General features: G+C 35.6%; 1 protein-coding gene and 1 long non-coding RNA gene across 4 annotated transcripts in view; one reads left to right on the top strand and one right to left on the bottom strand.

The window, feature by feature from the left end:
* The window catches only part of FBLN2 (fibulin 2), a 152,010-nt gene that overhangs the window by 56,830 nt on the left and 73,782 nt on the right, over positions 1–21,398 (top strand). For all 3 annotated transcript variants that reach the window (XM_087954816.1, XM_087954815.1, XM_087954817.1), the window contains exons 4-5: positions 17,303–17,414; positions 20,002–20,131. In XM_087954816.1, the coding sequence (XP_087810942.1) occupies positions 17,303–17,414; positions 20,002–20,131 (242 nt within the window). The remainder of the gene's footprint in view (positions 1–17,302; positions 17,415–20,001; positions 20,132–21,398) is intronic.
* The window catches only part of LOC148132032 (uncharacterized), a 124,573-nt gene that overhangs the window by 73,470 nt on the left and 29,705 nt on the right, over positions 1–21,398 (bottom strand). The window contains exon 3 of the long non-coding RNA XR_015747521.1: positions 4,650–4,780. This is a non-coding gene — a long non-coding RNA (uncharacterized LOC148132032). The remainder of the gene's footprint in view (positions 1–4,649; positions 4,781–21,398) is intronic.

The following is a 21,398-nucleotide window of genomic DNA, read 5'->3' as shown; positions in this document are numbered from 1 at the left end:
CATGTCTTGCCTTCAGTAATAATTCAGTTCTGTTTCAAGAAGTTTCTAATGAGTTCCCTGATATTATATTTCCACTTATTCAAGGTCTTCCTGTTCTACTTTGCTCAACCTTACTGGACAAACCCACTTTTTCTAGTCCCATTGCACCATAATGCCTAAAATCTGTAAGTTCTGCTGGTCATCATTTTTATTTAGTCAGTTTAATTCAAAGGCATTTATCTTCTTTAACTTTTTCTTGATGTCCAACTTTTACCGTTGTATGTTTTTACTGGAAAGTAATATTGCTTAAATGATTCAATTTATTGTTGTCTTCCAAATATCCTTAACCTTAATGACCTTGTTTAAACTTGTCATTATCTTACTTGCTTTGATTAATAGTTTCTTTACTATTTCAGCATATTACATCTTTTCTTGAGCCCAAAGATCAAAACTGTCTACCACTTTCTTGAGTCAACTATATATTCATTAAGCATGTAGGCTGATGTTACTTTTGACTACTGAATATTTCACATCAACTGGGATTTTTCACTTTACATTTTTTATTTCTTCTAATTCTTTCAGTTGATAAAGTGATGCCATTAAGGAAAACATTTATAAATCTGTGGTAGTACAGAAAGAATTCTCTTTGTTTTATAGCTTAGAAGGTATGACAGTATAGGAGTGGCTTTTAATAAATATTATATAAGATTACATTCATTTTCCTGACCATGGCCATATTAATAATGGATTAAGGAGGGGGATTTTTTGTTCTGCCTTTTGGTACAAATTGCTCCTTTTCTATAGCTGTTTCTGGAAACTTTGGCTTGGTTTGCCTATTTGTTTTATTTATAGTGTTCTTTTATTGTGTATGTCACACTGTAATTTGACCTGTAAGCAACGACTCATCCAAAACAGTTTGTTGCCTTAGGGAAAGAATAATAGTTCCTTCCCTTCATAGGAAAAAGCATGCCAGTCTATCACTGTAACATTGTCAACTGCCCAGATCTAATTAGACTGAGGTGGTCTTTATATTTTATAAATAAATTGTTAACACTGGTAACAGATAAAAGGATGGTATCTTTCATATCACTAGACTTATAATGACCAAATAACTAAGAAAATATCAGATGACTGGACTATAAGATAGAGAGAGGTAGATAACTAGGACTAAGAACTAGGATGAGAGGTGGGGAACTTGCAGAATAGTATAGCTTATGCCCTATATGCTGTCTCTATTAGGTGGCTGTCCTCTTGGAGGTAGAATTATTATGTCTATTACTTTGAAGCAAGATTCATTTAACAAAAAGGTTCACTTTTGTATGTGGAATGGGATAACCATTTTGCTTCTTGTCTCAGGCAACAAATTTCAACTTCTTTCTCCCCCCTCCCCCTCCCCTCCTTCATCATTTTCTATCCAGATAACCGGCTCATCAGTAGGGTAGTAAGGCTGTAAAGTTGATTGTTGGGACTGATCTCTATGTGTGGCAGTACATAAAAGTTTATTTTCTTTTAACTCTGAAATTTTATATGTACAGTTGGAGGAATAGAAGGGTCTTGGGAGTTCAGAGAGAGAAATGTGGAAGGGTCTTGGGAGTTCAGAAAAAAAGGGTTGTTTTTTTTAAGAAGTTGCAGTAGTGGTTACATCTGCACCACCAAACTATTTTGCCTTCATATTAGAAATACAACACAACTCCAGAAATGAGAGAGGGAGGGAAGGAAGGAAAGAGGGAGAGAGAGGGAGAGGGAGAGAGAGTGAGTGAGTTGTGAGTTCTTGGATTTTAACCACACATAAAAAATGAGACTTAAATAAAACAAAAAGACTTCTGTTCTCTAACTCTGACTTTTGAAAAAAGTTGTACAACCTATTGGCTTTGGTTTTCTTCATACACTCACTTGAGAATTGACATAGAATTAGAGGGAGCACAAATGTGAGTCCTGTACAAGAACAGCTATTCTGTATTTTTCCATATTGCTTTTAGGCACAATCCATCAGGAAAGCGAACATTTTTAATCATTTAATCATTTAATCATTTTTAAATGAAAATATTTGAAATTTAATCCATCCAATGCTGAAAACATTTACTTTCCATTTATTTTTTATAAAAGAACATTTGTAGAGCCATGGACTTTGTAGCAGATTGATAAGCTAGCATTGTGTGCTTGTAAGGATAAAATGAGTCTAAATCTAATAAACTATGATGCTTAAATTCATAGAAATAGAGACCTTTGACTACATGATTGGAAAAGGATCGTACTACATAGATTTAATTCATTTATTTAATTAATTTCTATTTAAATAGAAAATGATCAAGTCCCTCAAAGGCCAAGGTTAAATGTGGGAGGGGATAAACTTATTTTTTTTAAAATGTGTATATAGTGAGAGAGTTCATTAAATATAAAGATATCCCTACCAACCTGAATGGCCTAGAACAGTGATCCCCAACCTTTTTTATGCCGCGGCCCGGTACCGGCATCAGCTGGGCACCGCGGCCCGGTACCGGCATCAGCTGGGCGCCGCCATCTTTTTTTGATGAAAAAGTGCTTCAGGTGACCTCACCGGAAGCACTTTTTCATCAAAAAGAGCGGCGCCAGCGCTCGTGAGCTTTTCCGGGTAGAAATGGCTTTCTACCCGGAAAAGCTCATCGAAGCATACGCCGCCATCTTTTGATGAAAAAGTGCTTCCGGTGAGCTTTCTACCCGGAAAAGCTCACCGGAAGCACTTTTTCATCAAAAAGATGGCGGCACCAGCAAACCAGCGGCCCGGTAGGATTTGTTCCACGGACCAGTACCGGTCCGTGGACCGGTGGTTGGGGACCCCTGGCCTAGAAGATGGCAGTCTCAGTTTTCAAAGGATAAAGTGACAGTGACTTCTATTTATAGGCTCTAGATTGGTAAGAAAGGCAACATAATAATTCTTGGAGGGCATACTAATGAAAGCATGTTCTGTTTGTGGCTTCGCAATGCCATTAGGCTGCACACTGATTCAACTGTCTTCCAATTCATCAGGTCTTGTATTACTTTATAGGAAAGGGGAATATTATTTAAAGCATATATATTTTTGAGAAAGAATATCCAGAAAGATATATTCATTTTCACCTACATCTATTCTAAAGCACTAAAGAAAGTCAAAGAGTTAGGGCTAGGGTTGGCTCAGTGATTAAAGATGCTGAGGTTATCAGCTGGAAAGCCTAAGTTCCGAGACCCAAGGGCTGCATGACAGGGTAAGCTCCCCTTAATTGCCTCAGTTCCACTTAGCAGTTTGAAAGCATAAAAATATAAGTAGATAAATAGGTACCACTTGGGTGGGAAGATAACAGTATTCTGTGCACCTCGAGATATAGTCATCCTGGCCACATGACCACAGACATGTCTTTGGACAACACTGGCTTTTTTGCCTAAGAAACGGAGATGAGTATTCTCCCCCCTCCCCTGAGTCGAAGTGACTGAATAGGGGAAACCTTTACCTTTACCTTTAAAGAAAGCTATATTTGTGCATTGACATGTTGCTGACCTAAACAGAAAACATGGCAATCAATCCAAGCAAAAGTTGTACACTATTCACTTCCAGACACTTACATCTATCCTTCGATTGACTTGTGATATCAAATCTCATCTCACTGGTTTCAAGGTCTCATTCTTTTGGAGGCTTGAAAACAGAGTTCAATAAGCAGAACCATTCTGGAATCAGCCATAAGGAAATGCGTTCTCAAACTCTAGGGAAAATCATCCCAGAGCTGGCTAGATATAGAGCTATTTTTGCAGGTGACTCATGCTTCAATCTTCAGCGCATTTCCCCATTTTTAAAGCTTTTATATTCTTTAAAGATGAATAAGGTATCAAATTGAAAAAAGTAAAATACATGCTCTGATATGGTTTTTTGTTTTTCTTTTGCATAGAGCAATATTTGATTGCTGTTATGCACGTTTGACATTTCAGTAAGGAAGACAAAAGTGCCTTCAGAACCAAATAATGGATGTGAGGTCACTTTTTATATCATGCTTGCCTTCATTCCAAAGAACATCTTGCAATTCTCTTGCAAGATTCTTAGTGAAATGTTCTTAATAGGTGGCAAGTTTATGTATTTGTAAGATCACCATGGTGACACAGCATCTGTTTAAACAGAACTCTCTCCTAGAGTATCTAACAGCCCAGCCCTACTTCTGCTTCCCATTTGCAAATTCCCAAATTTTTCACCTTATGAATGAGATGCAAAGAACAATTATACCCTACTGTTTGCTTTTTACCCTTAGGTACCAATGAATGCAAAAAGGAATAGTGGCTATTTTATGTAGCTATTTTTAGTTACCATTCAAAACCATCATTTGATTGAAAACAGCTCATAGATGCATACTCCTAGCACACGCACAAAATATTTAAATTGACTTTGTCAATTGTACAACAGTATCTAAGTTATATAGTGCCAGCCATTTCAAAAAGAATATTTATATGCAGTTTTTTTAAATCTTAGATTTGCCATGATTCTGTAATATTATTTGGGGTTTTTTCCTCAGTTAATTCAACAAAAATGTAAATGCTTTCATACAGTCCATAAGGATTTATCCACAGAAGATAAATTGCACAAAAAAAATATTACATCTAATTACGTTACAAGTTTCTATAACCATTGTGAATACAATGTGTAAGGCCAAAAGGGAGGAGGCAATTCCTACCTCTGATGGTACAGTAGATTGTTCCATCAAGATGGAGGCCTCATCTCTTTTTGACCTTGTCTGCTTTAATTCCTTAGAAGATGAGATCTGTAGCAGGCCTCTTCTGCTGGTCCAAATGGTATGGGCTTGTCCTATTGGGAAGAGATGGCTCCTCAGATATGGTATACATCTACATCTAGGAGAAATGTGTCCAAGATGGTAAGCGAGCAATGCAGAGACCACTATAAAATCCTGATCTCATGATGGAACAGTAAGATAAACCAGTTGCAAATAAACAATTTGTTCTAACAAAAATTAGGAAATAACAAAACCCTCGTCAACGCATCCCTCTCCATTGGGCTTCAGTTGCATGAGATTATGACAAAGTCCTAGCTTAGATAGGAAAGCTTCCATATTCCCCCTGAATGTCTTTCTGATACAGTCTCTATTAATACTGGAAGTGCTCACTTTTGGATCATGCCTCCATCCCTTTGTAAATATTTAGAAGACTTTCTTTTGTCAAGCAGCAAATATGCTTTCATACAGAGTTAATTTAATTATATATTTAGTTTTATTATGATTTATGGCTACCTGATCTGAGTACCATTCTTGAAAAGTGGCATATATACAAAATTAATTCATATATTTTAAAACAGAATCTACTGTACCCTATAAAAGTAATCATTTTTAAAAAAATAAGACCAAGTAGAAGTACTGTTCTTGGTAGAAGTACCTTGGTTGCATACATTACTGTACTCAACCTTCATTTCAGAAAAGTATCTTTGCTGATTATTAATTGGTCTGAAGTCAGAATACTTGAAGATATACCTCGGCCTACCTAGAAAATGCCAGGTCTAGGACAACTCAGTGTGGTCAACTTGGCATGGCCAATTTGTTGCAGCCAACTTGCCGTGGCCAACTTGCCATGGCCAATTGTTATATTATCCTGCATCAAGCTGTCCTGCAGTGAACTGGCCACAGTGCATTGCCTGGTGCAAGTTGGCTGTGGTGCGCTGGCCATGCCAAGGTGGCCATGGCAAGATGGCTGCAACAATTTTTCCCATGTACCAGAGTGTATATGGCATTCTCTAAATTTTTTATTAAGGTTGTATAAGCAATGATAGTATGAATGATTTTGTGTGTGTGTGTGTGTGTGTATGTACATATGCATACATTTTCTCTATTTACTTATAATTTCCTTACTTTATCTATAACTAAACAGGTCTTCCAGTTCAGACCATAATATTGAATTTTAAGCAGAACAAAAATCAACAAAAATGTGTTGATTACTTCCATCTCTCCTAGCCATCTCTCTCACATGAAGTCTAATAGCAATTACAGCTCAAGCCACAATGATTTCCTGGGGATTTAAGAGCTCTCCTAGTTAAAAGAATCAAAGAACAACTTAAGGGTCTCAACTTTTTCATTAATCCAGAAACTATTCCCAAAATCGTGCACAAACATTGATTACAGAATCTAATAAACAGAGAAAGCTTCAGTAGTTAGCTGGTATTGATTTTACATTTATTTGCTTCAGTGTAGAATGAACATGTACCATGTCTATACCTTTGAATTGAACCTAAGCAATGCCTGCTTTTTAGTTTGTATCATTGAAGAAAATTTGACACCTTCTTCAGTTCTGTTTAGAAACTGCTACTTTGATGCCTCAAACAGTGGCCTTGGAACAATCATTGTCTCAAAACATATTTTAATAAAATGTACTGGCCCTCAGGGGTTCCTGGGCTTTGTAAGTAAATATTTTCTTATTGCACCACATCAACCTGATTTTGATTCTATTTCCCATCAACAAACTCACAAATGCTGAGACTACAATATGAGACCTTGCTATATATTCCATATTTCCAAGAATGAGACAAAAAAAGAATTTATCTTCTGTCTAAATCATGTGTGTCCAATCTTTTGGTTTGTGCTGCAAATAAAATACTCAATATAGTTACTATATGTAAATCACATAATCTTGTGGGGCTGTTTTACTAGCCATCCAGGATTGCGTGTGGCTCGTGGGCTATGGGTTGAACATGCCTGGTCAAAATCCTTTGTCCCGAACCAGCTGATGCAAACAGAAAGCCAGGTAAACTCGAATTTGAAAGTCTTGAATTGGGGTATTGTCACAAGCACCTGACAATACCTGGGGTAATTAGCCAGAGAGCTGCTAATACAGGTAGTCCTCGACTTATAACCACAATTGAGCTCAGAATTTATGTTGCTGAGTGAGAAATTTGTTAAGTGAGTTTTGCCCCATTTTTATGACTGTTCTTACAACATTTGTTAAGTGAATCACTGCAGTTGTTAAATTAGTGACACACTTGTTAAGTGAATCTGGCTTCCGCATTGATTGTGCTTGACAGAAGGTCGCAAAAATGATCCCACGACCAACAATCTTGCAATGCAGAAAAATAAATGCTAAATTACTGCAAAAATGACATTTCTAAGAAACCTCTATATAAAGCATATGATGGACAATATGGAGAATGAGAAGAAGATAGTCAGGTAATTGACTGTCCACTCATGAGAAAAGGTTCATTGGCACTGTGCTTTGGAGGCAGCATTCTATGTTTATAGAACAGGAGTCTTCAAACTTGGCAACTTTAAGACTTGTAGACTTCAACTTCCAGAATAGCTGGCTGAGGAATTCTGGGAGTTGAAGTCTACAAGTCTTAAAGTTGCCAAGTTTGGAGACCTCTGCTATAGAACATAGAACATTCACAGCTATTAATCCCTATCAAAACAGGTCTTTGACCATAGCAAATAACTTTGAACAACCATAAAAGGAATATCTTGAAATTAAAATACTTACCGTGGTAAGTATAAATTATCTCATACATTTTTGGGAACTATCCCAGGTTTTGGATAACTTAGCAAGTTTTCTAGTAAATGTTATCGGTAGTTAATGCTGTATGAATAAAAAAAGCCAAATCAAAAATCCAACCTATATACCACATATATTTATTTCTCTGAATGGCTCATTAAAGGGCTTTGGATTATTTTTATTCATTTTTCTCTCCACTGTATAATCAGATTTGCGATAGGGAACTCTTGCTTTAAAAAACAAACAAACCGTTGCATTGTTCACCAGCAGCATTGTTAAATGTTGGGGTGCCATTCAGTATCAGCAGACAACCCTATTCTGAGTAAGATTAGAATGAAGGGAAAAAAATAAACTCCTCGGGGTGTTCAAAAAAGTATTTATGAAGTGACATTTCATATGCTATTGTTTATCTGTGGCTGTAATGCATCCAGCTGAGGACTGCACTGTTTCCTTCTCTAAGCAAAACAAGAATGCAGAAATCCCATTGATTTCACTGCAAGGTAAGCATGACTAACATATCAGCCTAGTTATACCTTTTCCTGTTGAAGCTTTTCTCAGTTGATGCCACAAAGAAATTCTTGGCCTCCAGCTGCCTTGATTTTTGTGATATCACCTAAAGGGTAGGTTGCCACATATACCACTGTTTACCAATAACCCCAAGGATGGAGATATTTCAGGAGCATGAGACAATTATTAACTCCCAAGACAAGTTAACAATGACAAATGTCTTTTCTGCACAACAGGCAGGCAGGCAGGCAGGCAGGCAGGCAGGCAAGCAGACTGTTTTCCTTTTATATCCCCTTTGTTATAAAACTTTAGACATAAGTAGGTGATCCAAGTAATTAGGGAGGGAGATAATTCTTTCACACTTATTAGAAATTCACACTTACGCCTTAGGCATATATTTATAGAAAAGTTCAGCTTGCCTTCAGAAATCATAGGTGCTTCATCACTGGAGGTTTTTAAGAAGAGACTGGACAGTCACTGGGCAGAAAGAAAGTTTTAGAGATAGTGCATGACAAAGTGAATTGGGCTGAACTGTGTAATGTTATTTAATGTTCTGTGTGAGTATGTAATTGAACTTGGTAGAACGGTGTAGGTTGTCCTGCTTGAGTAGGGATCTGAGCTAGATCATCTCCAAGGTCCCATCCACTCTATTCCATTCTAAAGTAATAAAATGAACAAAAAGGGAAAGCAGAATAAGTATTTTGGAAAATAAACAACCAGAAGCAAACATACATAGAGGAGAATGATTGCTGTTAGATGAGGATGAGAGGTATTATGCAATATGTATTCACAGGAAAAGATAGTTGCAAAAATGTAATGAAACTGAACAAGAAACAATTAAGATCAACAGATGCAGAGAAAATGTGACTTTGGAATGTGTTGAATTCCAATGAGTGAAGATGTCTAAACAAGGAGCTCCCACAGAGTGAAGAGAATTTAAACAAATAAAACTGATGAGACTAAATTTGGGGTGAAACTAAATGACAGGAATACTTTACAGATTTGTATGGGACTGGTGGGAATATGTTCAAGAGTGTAGTTAAAACAAATGCTAGAGATATTTGTGTTCAAGACAAAATTGATGAAGTCATACATGCTATGACAATTTTGAAAAATTGTAAATTTGCAGAGGTAAATTTTGGACATATGACTGCAGAAATTGAAAAATTATGGCTACAGTTTAACATACAGGGTGGCTGTGCAACGTACTTAACCGGTACAAAAGCTAATGATTGTAAGTGTGCTGTTATATTTTCCTATACAGAAGAAATAACAATCGGAGTGAATGCAAATTAAGTTGGTTGAAAAGAGACAATGAGTAGAATTTGTAAGGGGAAAAGGGGGGAAGCATAAGCTGAGTGGGAGCTGTACAGACCAAATTTTCTTTTTCAGCAGGATACTGAGAAATGCATGGATGTGAGAAAGAAAGTTTTAGAGGTAGTACATGACAAAGTGAATTGGACTGAACTGTGTAATGTTATTTAATGTTCTGTGTGAGTATGTATTTGAACTTGGTGGAAAGTAATAAAATTGGTAAATGAAAGCATTGTGAGAAAAAACTGAATGTTTGATGAATAGTTCAACTTTTAAGTGGGAGGGTAAGAAAGGATGTGGAATGCCCCTTGGTTTAGTTATTTAGAGACAAATATCATTGTATTGTTGGCTTAGAACTTGAATGATTTTCAGGAAATGTTAGGTAAACTGTATGAGGCAATGAGGAATATGAATCTGAACATCAGCATATCAAATAAGAATGGATGATTGCAATTTACATGCAAATGGTGAACAATTGAACACACAGATGAAACTATGTACCATGATAGAATAATGATTAAAGATTGGGGAACTTAAAAAAAGGAGCAAATGTAAAGAGGTCATATATGGTTTGTTGCAAATAAAGAATGTTTGTTGAAAGAAGCAAAACTGGTTGGGTTTAAGAGCCTATTTTGTTATGTGGAAGTGATGGTTTGTACATCAGGAAAAACATAAAAGTAAATTGAAAACAGTGGAAATGGGGTACTTAAGAAATTTTGTTACACAAAGTGATTGGGTCTAGAATGTATGACTGCTGAATGACAGAGGTCTGAATACAAAAGTGAACAAACAATATATGGGAAAAAGTACATTGAGGTGGTTTGTCATTTGGAGAGATTTGTAAATGTGGGTTGAATTGCACAGCAGATACAGGAAGGAAGAGTGAATCAGTTGAAAAGAAAAGAAAGACCAGGAAAGTTGGATGTGGTTGGATGGAGTTGAGAAGAACCTGAAAAAGAGGTTAGTACTTTAAAATACAAAACACAATAGATGAATTTGTGGGTGGACATAGTGAAATTTAGGATGGTTTGCAAGGATGGAACAATATACAGTAGTGAATAGTATTTGTATAAATAAACACCCACATCTTAGCTTACATCTCTTAACTTACATCTCTATTTGTTGAGTTACTATCTTTCCTTTTTTGTGCTCTAAGTAACAATGCTTATCTCGTGATTGTCATGAATGCCTTTTATGTATGTAAGCTTTCTAAATGATATTAAATTGTTGGAGATATATAAAACAGGGTAGATTGGATTAGGAATGAAAACAAAAATGTCTCCTTCCCATTTTTTGGATGTTGGGTAGAACAGAAAAAAAATCATACAATGTCTTTTATGAGGGGAGATGAGGTTGGAGAAGTTTTAGTTAAAAAGGATAGATATTCCTGGCACTTTCCATACATCAAATGATACCCTGGTTTTGTATTTGGGAGTCCCTTGGAAAAGTGTGTGGCATTCAGGGTGCATTATGAAAACCAGCTTGATCAAGGATGCTTGTGTTTTGGGAGTGCTAAACACAAGAAAGCCTGTATAGTATCCTCAGAACCACAATACAGCAACAGTCAGTTGGGCGGTGATTCAAATCTCCTGAGAAATGACTGCATGTAGTTATTTACCTCTTTTTGTTCACTTTCCATTAATGTTTAAATATGAATGGGTTTCTAATCTTTCTGGCATTGCTGTTGCTAACATTTTGGTTGCTGGAGAGTAGCATTAGCTGCATTAATATCAGACTAGACAAGGTAACAAATTATGTTCCACATGAATCAAAATGTTCATTAATGGGCTAAATGAGACAGCAGAAAATATTTCCAGTGAAACCATAATTGCTAAAAATCTGCATGGCAGGATAAATTTCCATGGATTGCTGTATAAGTTTGTAAGCAATAAAAAGAATGGTGCACCAAAAAGCAGAACGTTTATCTAAACCCCAGGGCTACTTAGAATGAACAATAACTTAAACATAAACTAGTAGTTTGATAATCCTGGTCAGATTGAATATCACTGTTAGTGGCATGAAAACTGAGCATAATGACAATGTTCCACAAACAGAAGGGTTTGACTTCATACATTGTTTTTTCATCCCATTTTAAAAACATTCAGAAGTTGTTTCCTTAGGCAATAGGTTAAAAAAAAGGAACTGAGGTCACATGATCCTACTAGCTGGCCCCATTTTATCTGGAACCAATTTAGGAGTATTTGTGAATGGAGCTCTGTAAGCAGAAATCTTTATGGAAAAGCCAATGGTGACCCAGTTTCGCTGCCAAAATAAGTCCTAAAGGAATGGAAATGAAGTATTTCTCACGTATGGTCTCTCACTCAAGTACCTGTTAGTACTTAAATAGGAAATCACCAAAAATACCACAACTTTAGTATGATTGGGAAAATGATGAACACCCCCCCCCAAAGATAGCAGTAGGAGATATCAAGCAAATAACGTGAATATGTTCTTGAAATCACCAGGAATTGAGTTATACTTGAAATATGTTATTTAAACCTGAGGATAGAAGAGTGGTTTAAAAATTGAAATACTTTTGAGTATCTGCAGAGCCTTCCTTCTCTTCCATTCAAGCTTAGCGTTAAAAACCATTGTCTCATGAAATTGTAAGCTAAGATCTAAATTAGCTGACCTCTGTCCCAGATAATTCAAAGTATACAAAGTATTCATCACTATAGTCCAAGAGAATATTAAATGTTCATTTGTTTTAGGAAGAAAGTTAATCAGATAATACAGCCTGATGCTTATTCTATTCAATGCATGAGATAAGGAGATACATCTATTTGTCCCATTTTGGAACTCCAGATTTTTAATTTAAAAAGCAAAGCAAAGATTAATTATTTATTGAACACAGATTAATTTAAAAGATCCTATTACTGGAAGCAGAGCAAAGATCTAAAATATTGATTCTGGGAGGAAGCAACGTATGAAAGTATGAATTTTGAAGGATATACCATAAGAAACTTACAAAAAGGGAGAAAAATTGTGAAAAGGAAATTGATACATAAATACTTGTATGTGTAATTGGGACTACATAAGCAAAGTTCCAATCAAGGTACTTGTCTTTTTATTTTTTATTTATTTATTTATTTGTTTTGATTTGTCAATCGCTTACAAGATAATAGGTATAAGTACATACATAGTTATGAATACATGAAATGGGTACATATAAATAAAAATAAAAGAAACAATAGGACAGGGACGGTGCGCTTATGCACACCCCCTACAGACCTCTTAGGAAAGGGGTGAGGTCTTCATGTTAAGCCTGTAATCTTGAATTAAGTGCCTATATGTTGCAAAACATATTGCCAACCCCCGTTAACTTTATACTCAAGAATGAGACTGGATCCCACATGGATTCTAGAATGTTGCCTTCAAAAGGTAATCAAGGATGAATAACTACAGATCAAGCTTTCTCTGGAAGAATGCCTACCTGCTTAAAGGACAAAGTCATGCAGGATTGTATGGAGCATGTAGGACTGGGTGACGGCACTAGAATAAATGTAGCTAACATTTTATGAAAGTGGTACTTTACAACTGGTTATGTTCCTAATGGCTGATTTGTGATAGCATCCATAATATATTATCAGAATCCCAAACTCAAATTTCTAACATTGAAGTGCTTCAATTAGTTATTATTCAATTAGTTATGCAATTTAAAAAAATGTGAGATACAGGTTATAATAGCAATTGCTTAGATGGGGAATATCATCACTGAAGGTTTGGAAGATCAGCTAATGAATGGAATGAAATATCAAGCAAAACTCTTTCCAGATGCAATTCAGACCAGGGCAACTAACAGACTAAAGTTAAACTGATTTGTTTAAACTATTCTTACTTCTCTTGTGGTAATATTCTACAACTTCAATCAATTATCCTTTTTCTAGAAAATCTATAACAAATTTTCAGCATTTGTATTTGTCCAGTCACTTGGATATTTTGTCAATATAGCACTTCATGCTAGAATCATCTACAATTTAATTATTTCAGTCATAGGTCATGATCTTTCAACTAGAAGGTAACACCTAGTAATCTAAGCTGATCTCAGAAGCTAAAAATTCAGGCCTAGTTAACATTTGGATGAGAAACCACCAGGAAAATCCCGGGCTGTGAGCTTAAAAGCATATCCCAGAATATAAAAAGCATACTCCAAAAGAAGACTGACAATGGCAACTTATTTTCACGTATTGTTAAGAAAATTTTAAGGGTGTGTCCAATAGTCATCATTAGTTAAGGTTGATTAAGATCTTTACAAAGCTATGATCAATTATCAATTATCAAATTTTGCCCTGTCCCTAAATTTCAGTCTTTGATTCAAATACTTGAACATTAGACTTACCTGGATATTGGGGGGGAAAGGTGTTTGAGGAAGAAATCCTACCAGATTTGATTTCAGGATTTAGATGTTATTTTATTCATTTACTTATATGTATCCCACCTTTATTATTTTTATCAATATCTCAAGGTGGTGAAAATACGTATTATTCCTTCTTCCTCCTATTCCATGTCTGTTGCCAATATAATGTTCGGTTTCTGCATCACAGTGGAAGATGAATAGTCTAATGATGGAAAAGGTCCATCTTAATTCAACAATGTTAATCTTAAACTTAGAAAAGTAAGCCTTAGGGTAACATATTTTTGCTCTGTGTCTACTGTGTTCGACTTCAGAATGCAAATAAAAAAATCCAGTATGGGAACAAAAATGATATGGTTGATCAGGATGATTTAAACATCCTTGCTCCTCTTTTTCTGAACTCACATCAACTAATATCTCCCATTACAATATTCCATTTCAGAGATAATTTAGAGTAGAATATTTTCATAGCAATAAATTAAACAAGGTAATGTAAGCACTATGCATTCCGCTTTTTTTTTTTTTTAAAAAAAAATTCCTTAATTCCTAAACCAATTAAAATGTTTTTACTTATTTCAGAAAAGGTATCTCCCATAACAATATTCCATTTCAGGTGGAATCTAATCAGTCCTTGCCCTTTCTGTTTTATTTATAAGTATGTGCAGAAGAACCTTTACCTGGATCATGGCTCACATTCAGAGAGAATAAAAATTTGATCTCTTCTTCATTATCTGTTATATTTCATAAGCTGTACTTGTCAGATTCAGAACATACTTTTCTCTTTCCAGGTTTTTCTTTGGAGCAGAAATTAAAACAATTATTGTAGGGATTTTTAAAAATGCAATTATTTTGATGAAATCTACCACTAGGAGAAAATTTATTAGTGACTGTATGGCTACATTTTTCTAAACCTAGATATCCTATGGTTTCAGACATTAATGCTATAGAATATTTAGAATGACTGTTAAATGGATCTTCAACAACAAAATATATGTGAATTAATGTTTGTCAACCTTAATTTGTTGTTCCATATGATGATGCTAATAAGCCTTTCATTAATACCTTATTTATATTTAGAAGTATTATGTGCATATACTTATCTTGGCTTACCTTGGATGTTAATATGGCATTTATATCTGTTTTACTGATAGATTGAATCTTGAGTGGCTCATCAGCTTCATGCATTTCTGCCACTGGACAGCTAATTTAGTATGCTTCAAATTATGGACCATAAACTATTCAATATATCCTATTAACCTTCTGTATTGAGCCTGAACACAGAAAGTCTATAGATCAGCAAAGTTTAGATTTTATCAAATTAGAGGATTTCATCACCCCAGAGGAATTTCCTTTTAAACTAATATTTATCAGTGATGCCTTATGTAATATTTTTGGACAATGATTTTAAAAAAGACAAATCATTCTTAAATAGCTGGACATTGTTGGGTCAGTATAATACATTTTTATTCATACCATTAGATAAAACAGGTTAATCCAACTAGGTTTTATTTGCAAAATGACCTAGAAAGCTTCACAAATATGCTTTAAAGAATTTGTGAAACTTTCTAGGCCATTTTGCAAGTAAAACCATTCTTGAGAAAGAAATATCACTGTTCTTCAATCACATAGAGTGATTCTTTGGGGGGGGGAAAAGTCAGCTTTTAAAAAGGTTGCTTTTAGAAAGTTTGAATCTAAAATGTTTCCTGTGCTACCATTGACAATACTGTCTGCTGTGGCACAACTTCTTTTCTTGTGTGTTGTCAGAACCCTGTTTTTCTAAGCACTATGAGAAAAAACGAAAGTCTATGTAGAAGGAAATGAATGTGCAGCCTTGTTTTAGAGGGGATAGGGAATGGCATGTGTACTGTAAAATGTGTTAACTAAAAATGTTAAAGGTTTTATTAGATTTCAATTCTCATTTTCATCCTATTTTTCAAGGCAGCTTCATATAACATTTCTTTCTCCAATTTTATCCCCACTGTCTCAATCCTCTGAGACAAGTTGGGCTGAAAGAGTAAGTTATAACCCAAAAAGCATCTTGTGACTTTCTATACCTGAGTATGAACTTAAAATGGTTCTCTTCAGTCTTAGTCTAATACCTTAGCTATTACATACTGTGTGTAGTATGTACTACATCTAAATGGAGTCTGAAACAAAATACAGAATGAGTGGAGGGCTTTCATCTATTCATCCTTTTTCCAGGATTTAATATTTCATTTCCCCTCTGTGCATTTTTGTTCCCTCCCTTGTTTAGCAACCAGCCAATATTCTGTGGTCACTGAACATGGTTCTCACTATGTTCATTTGGAATCTTTTTCCATATATAAATTTGTTTTTGAAATACTGTTTTCTTAAGCTTGCTGATCCTATTTCTTGTGAGTGGATGGTACCATTTTAGAACAGGAGAGTGATACTGTGTCTATTTTAGAAATAAGACCATTTTCAATAGGGTTTGTTCTCTGGAACTTAGTTTAGTTTACTTTATTGTCATTGCACCTCGTACAATGAAATCAAACACCATCTTCAGTGTACATCATGACCATGACCATGAAAATAAACACAAACACACATCCTTCACCCTTCACACATTGAACCGGAAACCCCCGACACCACACCAACACCGCACTATACAGCAGAATTCAAAAGAGCTACTGCCCTGGGATAGAAGCTGTTTTTGAGCCTATTTGTCCTTGTTTTTATTATTCTGTACCATCTGCCAGGTGGTAATAGTTCAAAAAAAGGGTTCCCAGGATGAGATGGATCTTTGAGAATGTTCTGAAGTTTCTTAAGGCAGCAGGAGTATAAAGCTTTTCCAAAGAGAGGAGAGGGCAACCAATGATCTTCTGGGTAATGACATTAACTTGTGCAATGTTTGAAGCCTAAATTATAATAAGATTGTTAAAGTCTGCTGAAGTATATCATTTCAAATCTGCACTAGCCATCTCTAGAGTTTATCATTCAGGGAGCAAGAGGAAACAAGAATCAGATTCAATCCAATTATTGAGAAGCTTTCATGACTATCTGGCACTGTGTTCACATGTAAGAAAATGGTATCAGTGGACTTGAAAATCCCAAGTTTTTAAAGATTCCAAAATCGTTTTAAGTTTGGGGAAGGAATAGAAGTCCAAGCTTCCAGTCTTAATTCAAAGTGTTAATATAGAACCTCAATAATTTGTGAGAGTTCCACTCATCCAAGTATTAAGATCAGCTAAGAGGTTTTTTTCTAAGAGGTTCTCCCATTGTTGGGAGAGATACATTATGAAGAATTACTGATGTTTATTCCATTGATATTCTTTACCATGATATCTATGATAGAGCCTAGGTAGGAAGTATTTATCCAAACATATATGTATAAAAAGCCCAATGTTGATTGAGCATGCTAATTATTTTACAGAAGGATTATTACATTCAGGAAATCTAGGATGGAGGAAGGGGAATAGAAAGGAATGGCCAGAATCTTTTACAGTGGTACCCTAAACCAGGGGTCTCCAACCTTGGCAACCTTGGCAAAGCTGGCTGAGGAACTCTGGGAGTTGAAGTCCACAAGTCTTAAAGTTGCCAAGGTTGGAGACCCTTGCCCTAAACAATCATATTTTGTTACAGGTGTTTTCAATCGGCTCTGATGTCCCAAACATACGTTGTGTAACTATATAATTGCTATTTTTTCAGATTCAACAAAAGATTTAATTGAAACTTGCTGTGCTGCTGGGCAACAATGGGCTATTGATAACAATGAATGTATGGAAATCCCAATAAGTGGAACAAGTGGTGATATTTGCAGGTAGGTAAAATAAAAGTTTTTTTTAAACCAAGCACAAAAATTTGAATTTACAAATATCCTGCACACTATAATATAATCAACTTGATATTGTTTATGTCAGGTCGATACTAGGTGACACTACTGTCAGATATATTGCTTAGATTATTATTATGAAGCTTTTCAGACATTTTCTAATAATATTTGGATTTAATGTTGCGGACATACTTAAATGCTCCATTCTAAAAATCTCAGATTTCTCAAATCTGTTCACATCTATTATCATATCTCTGGAAGAGGATTGTGCATTGTCAGACATCCATGAATAATATTTCCCCCCAATGCAACCATCTGCATCTTATAGTTTACAAAATACCAAGCTTTCATGTCAAGGTTGTTGTGAAGGCCCAGGATTCTTTTGGACAAATTTTAAAAAGGTGTCCCTGAAATGGAGAGAGTTCCTGCTCTCTGTGCAACCCTGCTTGCAAACAGTCTTCTCAGAGACAAGCTGGGGCCCCTATTTGCTGAGTCACTCAAATGTCCTTCCTCGCACCAGAGGTGGTAGACTACTCATTTTTAAAAAAAAAATTATCCAAAACCTCTCAACTATGATGCCTTTTAATTATATTTGTTTTAATATTTTTATTTTAAGACGCCTAGAGTCACTTTATGGTGGGACAGGCTGCTATGGGAATATGATAAGTAAGGAAATAAGGAAAGTGCCCCCAGATTCTCTGTAGTTTGCTGCCACCCCCTCAATGTGGTGCCCTTATGCAAAGCTCAGTCTAAATAACTGAACATAGTGGCATCAACACTGATGGGACAAGCTGCTATATATAAATAGAGTGCAAGTCCCATTCCCTGGCACTGAAGAAGTCTGGTATCAAAATGACTGCAAGCAAACAACCAAGCTCAGAGAGTACCAAGGAGTCCCCTGTTGTATGTTGTGTCAACATTCATATGATATGACTGTTTGCAGATTAAATGCTCAATTCTTTCATATATCTCTAATAGTGAGTGCACTATTGAAGACATATGGAGAAACAGAACTCTTGATCTAAAACAGTAGAGGTAGTCCAGTAAAGAAAAAGAAATCTAATTATTCTAGCTGTGAAGAAGAAGAAAAAACAGTCTAGCACAATGGGAAATTAAATTGTTGAAGTTCACATTTAAAATGCTCCTCTAGTAAAAAAAAAAAAAAGGTGTAGTATTTTAATGGATCTTTATTTTTATTTCATATGCCAGTGTCAGGCTGGATGCCTGCTCTGAAAATTCTATTAATTTCAAAGCAACTCGCTATAACATAATTTTACAAAACATAGCTAGTCTTTATATTGTGACTTTGCAAAAAAAAAAATGTGTCTTGTGATAAAAACATGGCATTCGGTACTGTGACAGAATGGAGAGAATAAATACCATCTGCCATTCTGTCATGTGATCTGCCAACCATACAAACTATTTGTGATAAGGTGAGGTAGGAAAAGAGCTTGGAAAACAGTTTCAGGGGTTAAGAATCGGGCAGGGAATTAGCCGTGTTGAGCTTTGAAGGGAAGAAGAAACAAAATGACTTGTGAATAAAGATGCCATTTGGCAGTCTTGGGCTGCTGAACAAACACAGATTCCAGGATGATTTTGGCATACAAATTGCTATGCTGGGAAGAGAATGACAGGATATGGGAACTATCTAGTTGGCTCAGATTTCCAGAGACAGAAAAATTCAATTCACCCTAAAGAAGATCAAGATTGTTGTGGCAATAGGAGATGGCTAGCAGTCAGGCTCTAGACATTTGCTTGTCCTAGGCAAAATCACTTTTTGGCACCCCTTATGTTTTGGTTCATCTTCCAATTTTGTTAGAAATTTCAAAAAGGCACTTCCTTATTTTCTTCGAGTTTTTGAGCTTTATATGTCTGATTTTCATCCACAGATATATATTTTTCTTGGACATTTTCACCGTCTTTACACTGCAAATAATTTGAATTACATCAGCATCAATTGTTGTCATTCCTCTGTCAAGAATCCTAAACAAGTCAGACCATGATTTTCAAACCTCACAAACATCTGCCAAGCTATCTCACTTCTTTTACATGGAGGAATTTGCAGCTGTGTGGGAAAACACCATCTAAAATGGTGTCCTTGAATGTATCATTTTTCTGCTTTTTTTTTTTTGTCATCATAAAATGTAACTGCTACATGTTTGGGTTACAGCTTAAGGAGGTATATCTTCAAAGCTCAGTTTTGTACAGGTTTGATTTCTTCTCCCTTTTTAGTGCTAACCACTGGCATTTTTATGCCTAAAGCAAGACACTACTTTGATTGTACTGACTCAGATATAACACCTTCCTGCACCATTTTGATACAAGTTTCTGTGGTTGTGCTCCATTCTATTTATTCAGAGAAGCCTAACTACTTGCCAGGTAGTTTATGTTAAGCAAAATGATATAAATAGAACCTGCCAGTTGTATGACTTGGTACAAATATTCATTTAAATTTGAGTTGACATATTTTAAACCGATACTGCTTGTATCCTATGCCTTCCATCTTCACTGTATAAGAGTATTTGCCAGTAGCAGCCTGTGTTGTGAAAGCAATATTTTTTTTTATTTGTTGCAGAATTGCTCAAAAGCAGTGCTGTGTCTCGTATTTAAAGGAGAATAGCTGCATTGCTGGCATGATTGCTGCCAGAGAAGGTGATTTATGTGGATCAGATGAAAGTGATACCTGTGGAGGATCATTTTATAAGGCAAGATATTTTGCTGAATCTTTGTGGCATCCTTGCTAATCCAAACCAGCTTACACTTGGACCATTTAAAACCTTTTTTTTAAAAAAACCAACCATGAATTTTACTCAATTGCAGAGCATCATGGGAGGAAATAATTTTTAAAAGATACTTAGCTAAGCAGTTTGGCTCTTTGCCTCTATTTCAGAGCTTAGACCAGATGTACAATTTATCTAGCTGATAAGAATTTCATTAGTGCTTTGCTTAAGTAGTCTGTCTCCACTATTATAGTGAACAGCATGCCAGGATTTTTTTTAAACGATCACATTATAGATAAATTGTTGAGTTCCACGTGTGGTTTAGACATATATATTGGCTTAAAAGTAAACTGAGGAATTAAACTGATTTAAACTTTAAAAATATTTTATCTGATGATATTCTTTGTGAAGGTGGTGTCGGGCAAAACCTTCAATACAGCTTAATTTCTGCAACTCAAGGTGTGACTCCTTATGTGTGAAACCTTTTCTTCCAGATCTTAACCATATTTAAAAGATTGCAAAATTAATACTGAGCACAGAATAATTTTGAATGATTACAGTTGGCGTTGACTCTTAGTGACCGTATAGATTCTCCCCACCCCATCAAAACCTGTCCCTGGTCCTTAATACCGTGGAATGGTATACTCATTGTCACTTTTATTGAGTCCATCCACCTGGTTGCTGGTCATCCTCTTTTCTCCTTCCTTTCACCTTTCTCAATGTTAGAACCTTTTTGGGAGAGCTACAGCTTTTTGCATAATGTGTCCAGAGTAGGATATTTTAAGTATCTATCCTCAGTATCCTGATATTTAGTAATTTCATTCTCACAAGTATATTTTGCATAGCATTGTCAAGGTATGCATTAACCCTGCCTCATTAGGTAATATCCAAATATCTTGCAACTACATTTATCAGAATGAAAAAAAATACAAATCGGTTCATGGGACAATTCAAGATGTAATTACTGAATGATTTGTTGAAAATATTATTTAATGTTTTCTGAAACATGAACAAATAATAAAGCTAAGATATCCATATGGGGGCCAAGGATGAAATGTGCTTTGCTGGCTTTAGAATGGAAGTTTCATCTTTGACACATGTGGGTGTGATGTCCTGATGCAAGGCTGAAAGAGCAGCGCTGTGTTGTGATCACAGTGCATGTTTTGCCTGTTTGAGATTATTGTGGTTATGGGTAGATGCCTTTGATGATAAAGTGATGATAGAGTAGAAGTCATTGTGATACAGATACCGT

Source organism: Notechis scutatus, chromosome 2 (genome assembly GCF_049901735.1).
Source record: "Notechis scutatus isolate UNSWTSFEM ecotype Mainland chromosome 2, rNotScu1.2, whole genome shotgun sequence".
NCBI classification, from domain to species: Eukaryota; Metazoa; Chordata; class Lepidosauria; order Squamata; family Elapidae; genus Notechis; species Notechis scutatus.
This window is presented reverse-complemented; position numbering and strand designations above follow the sequence as displayed.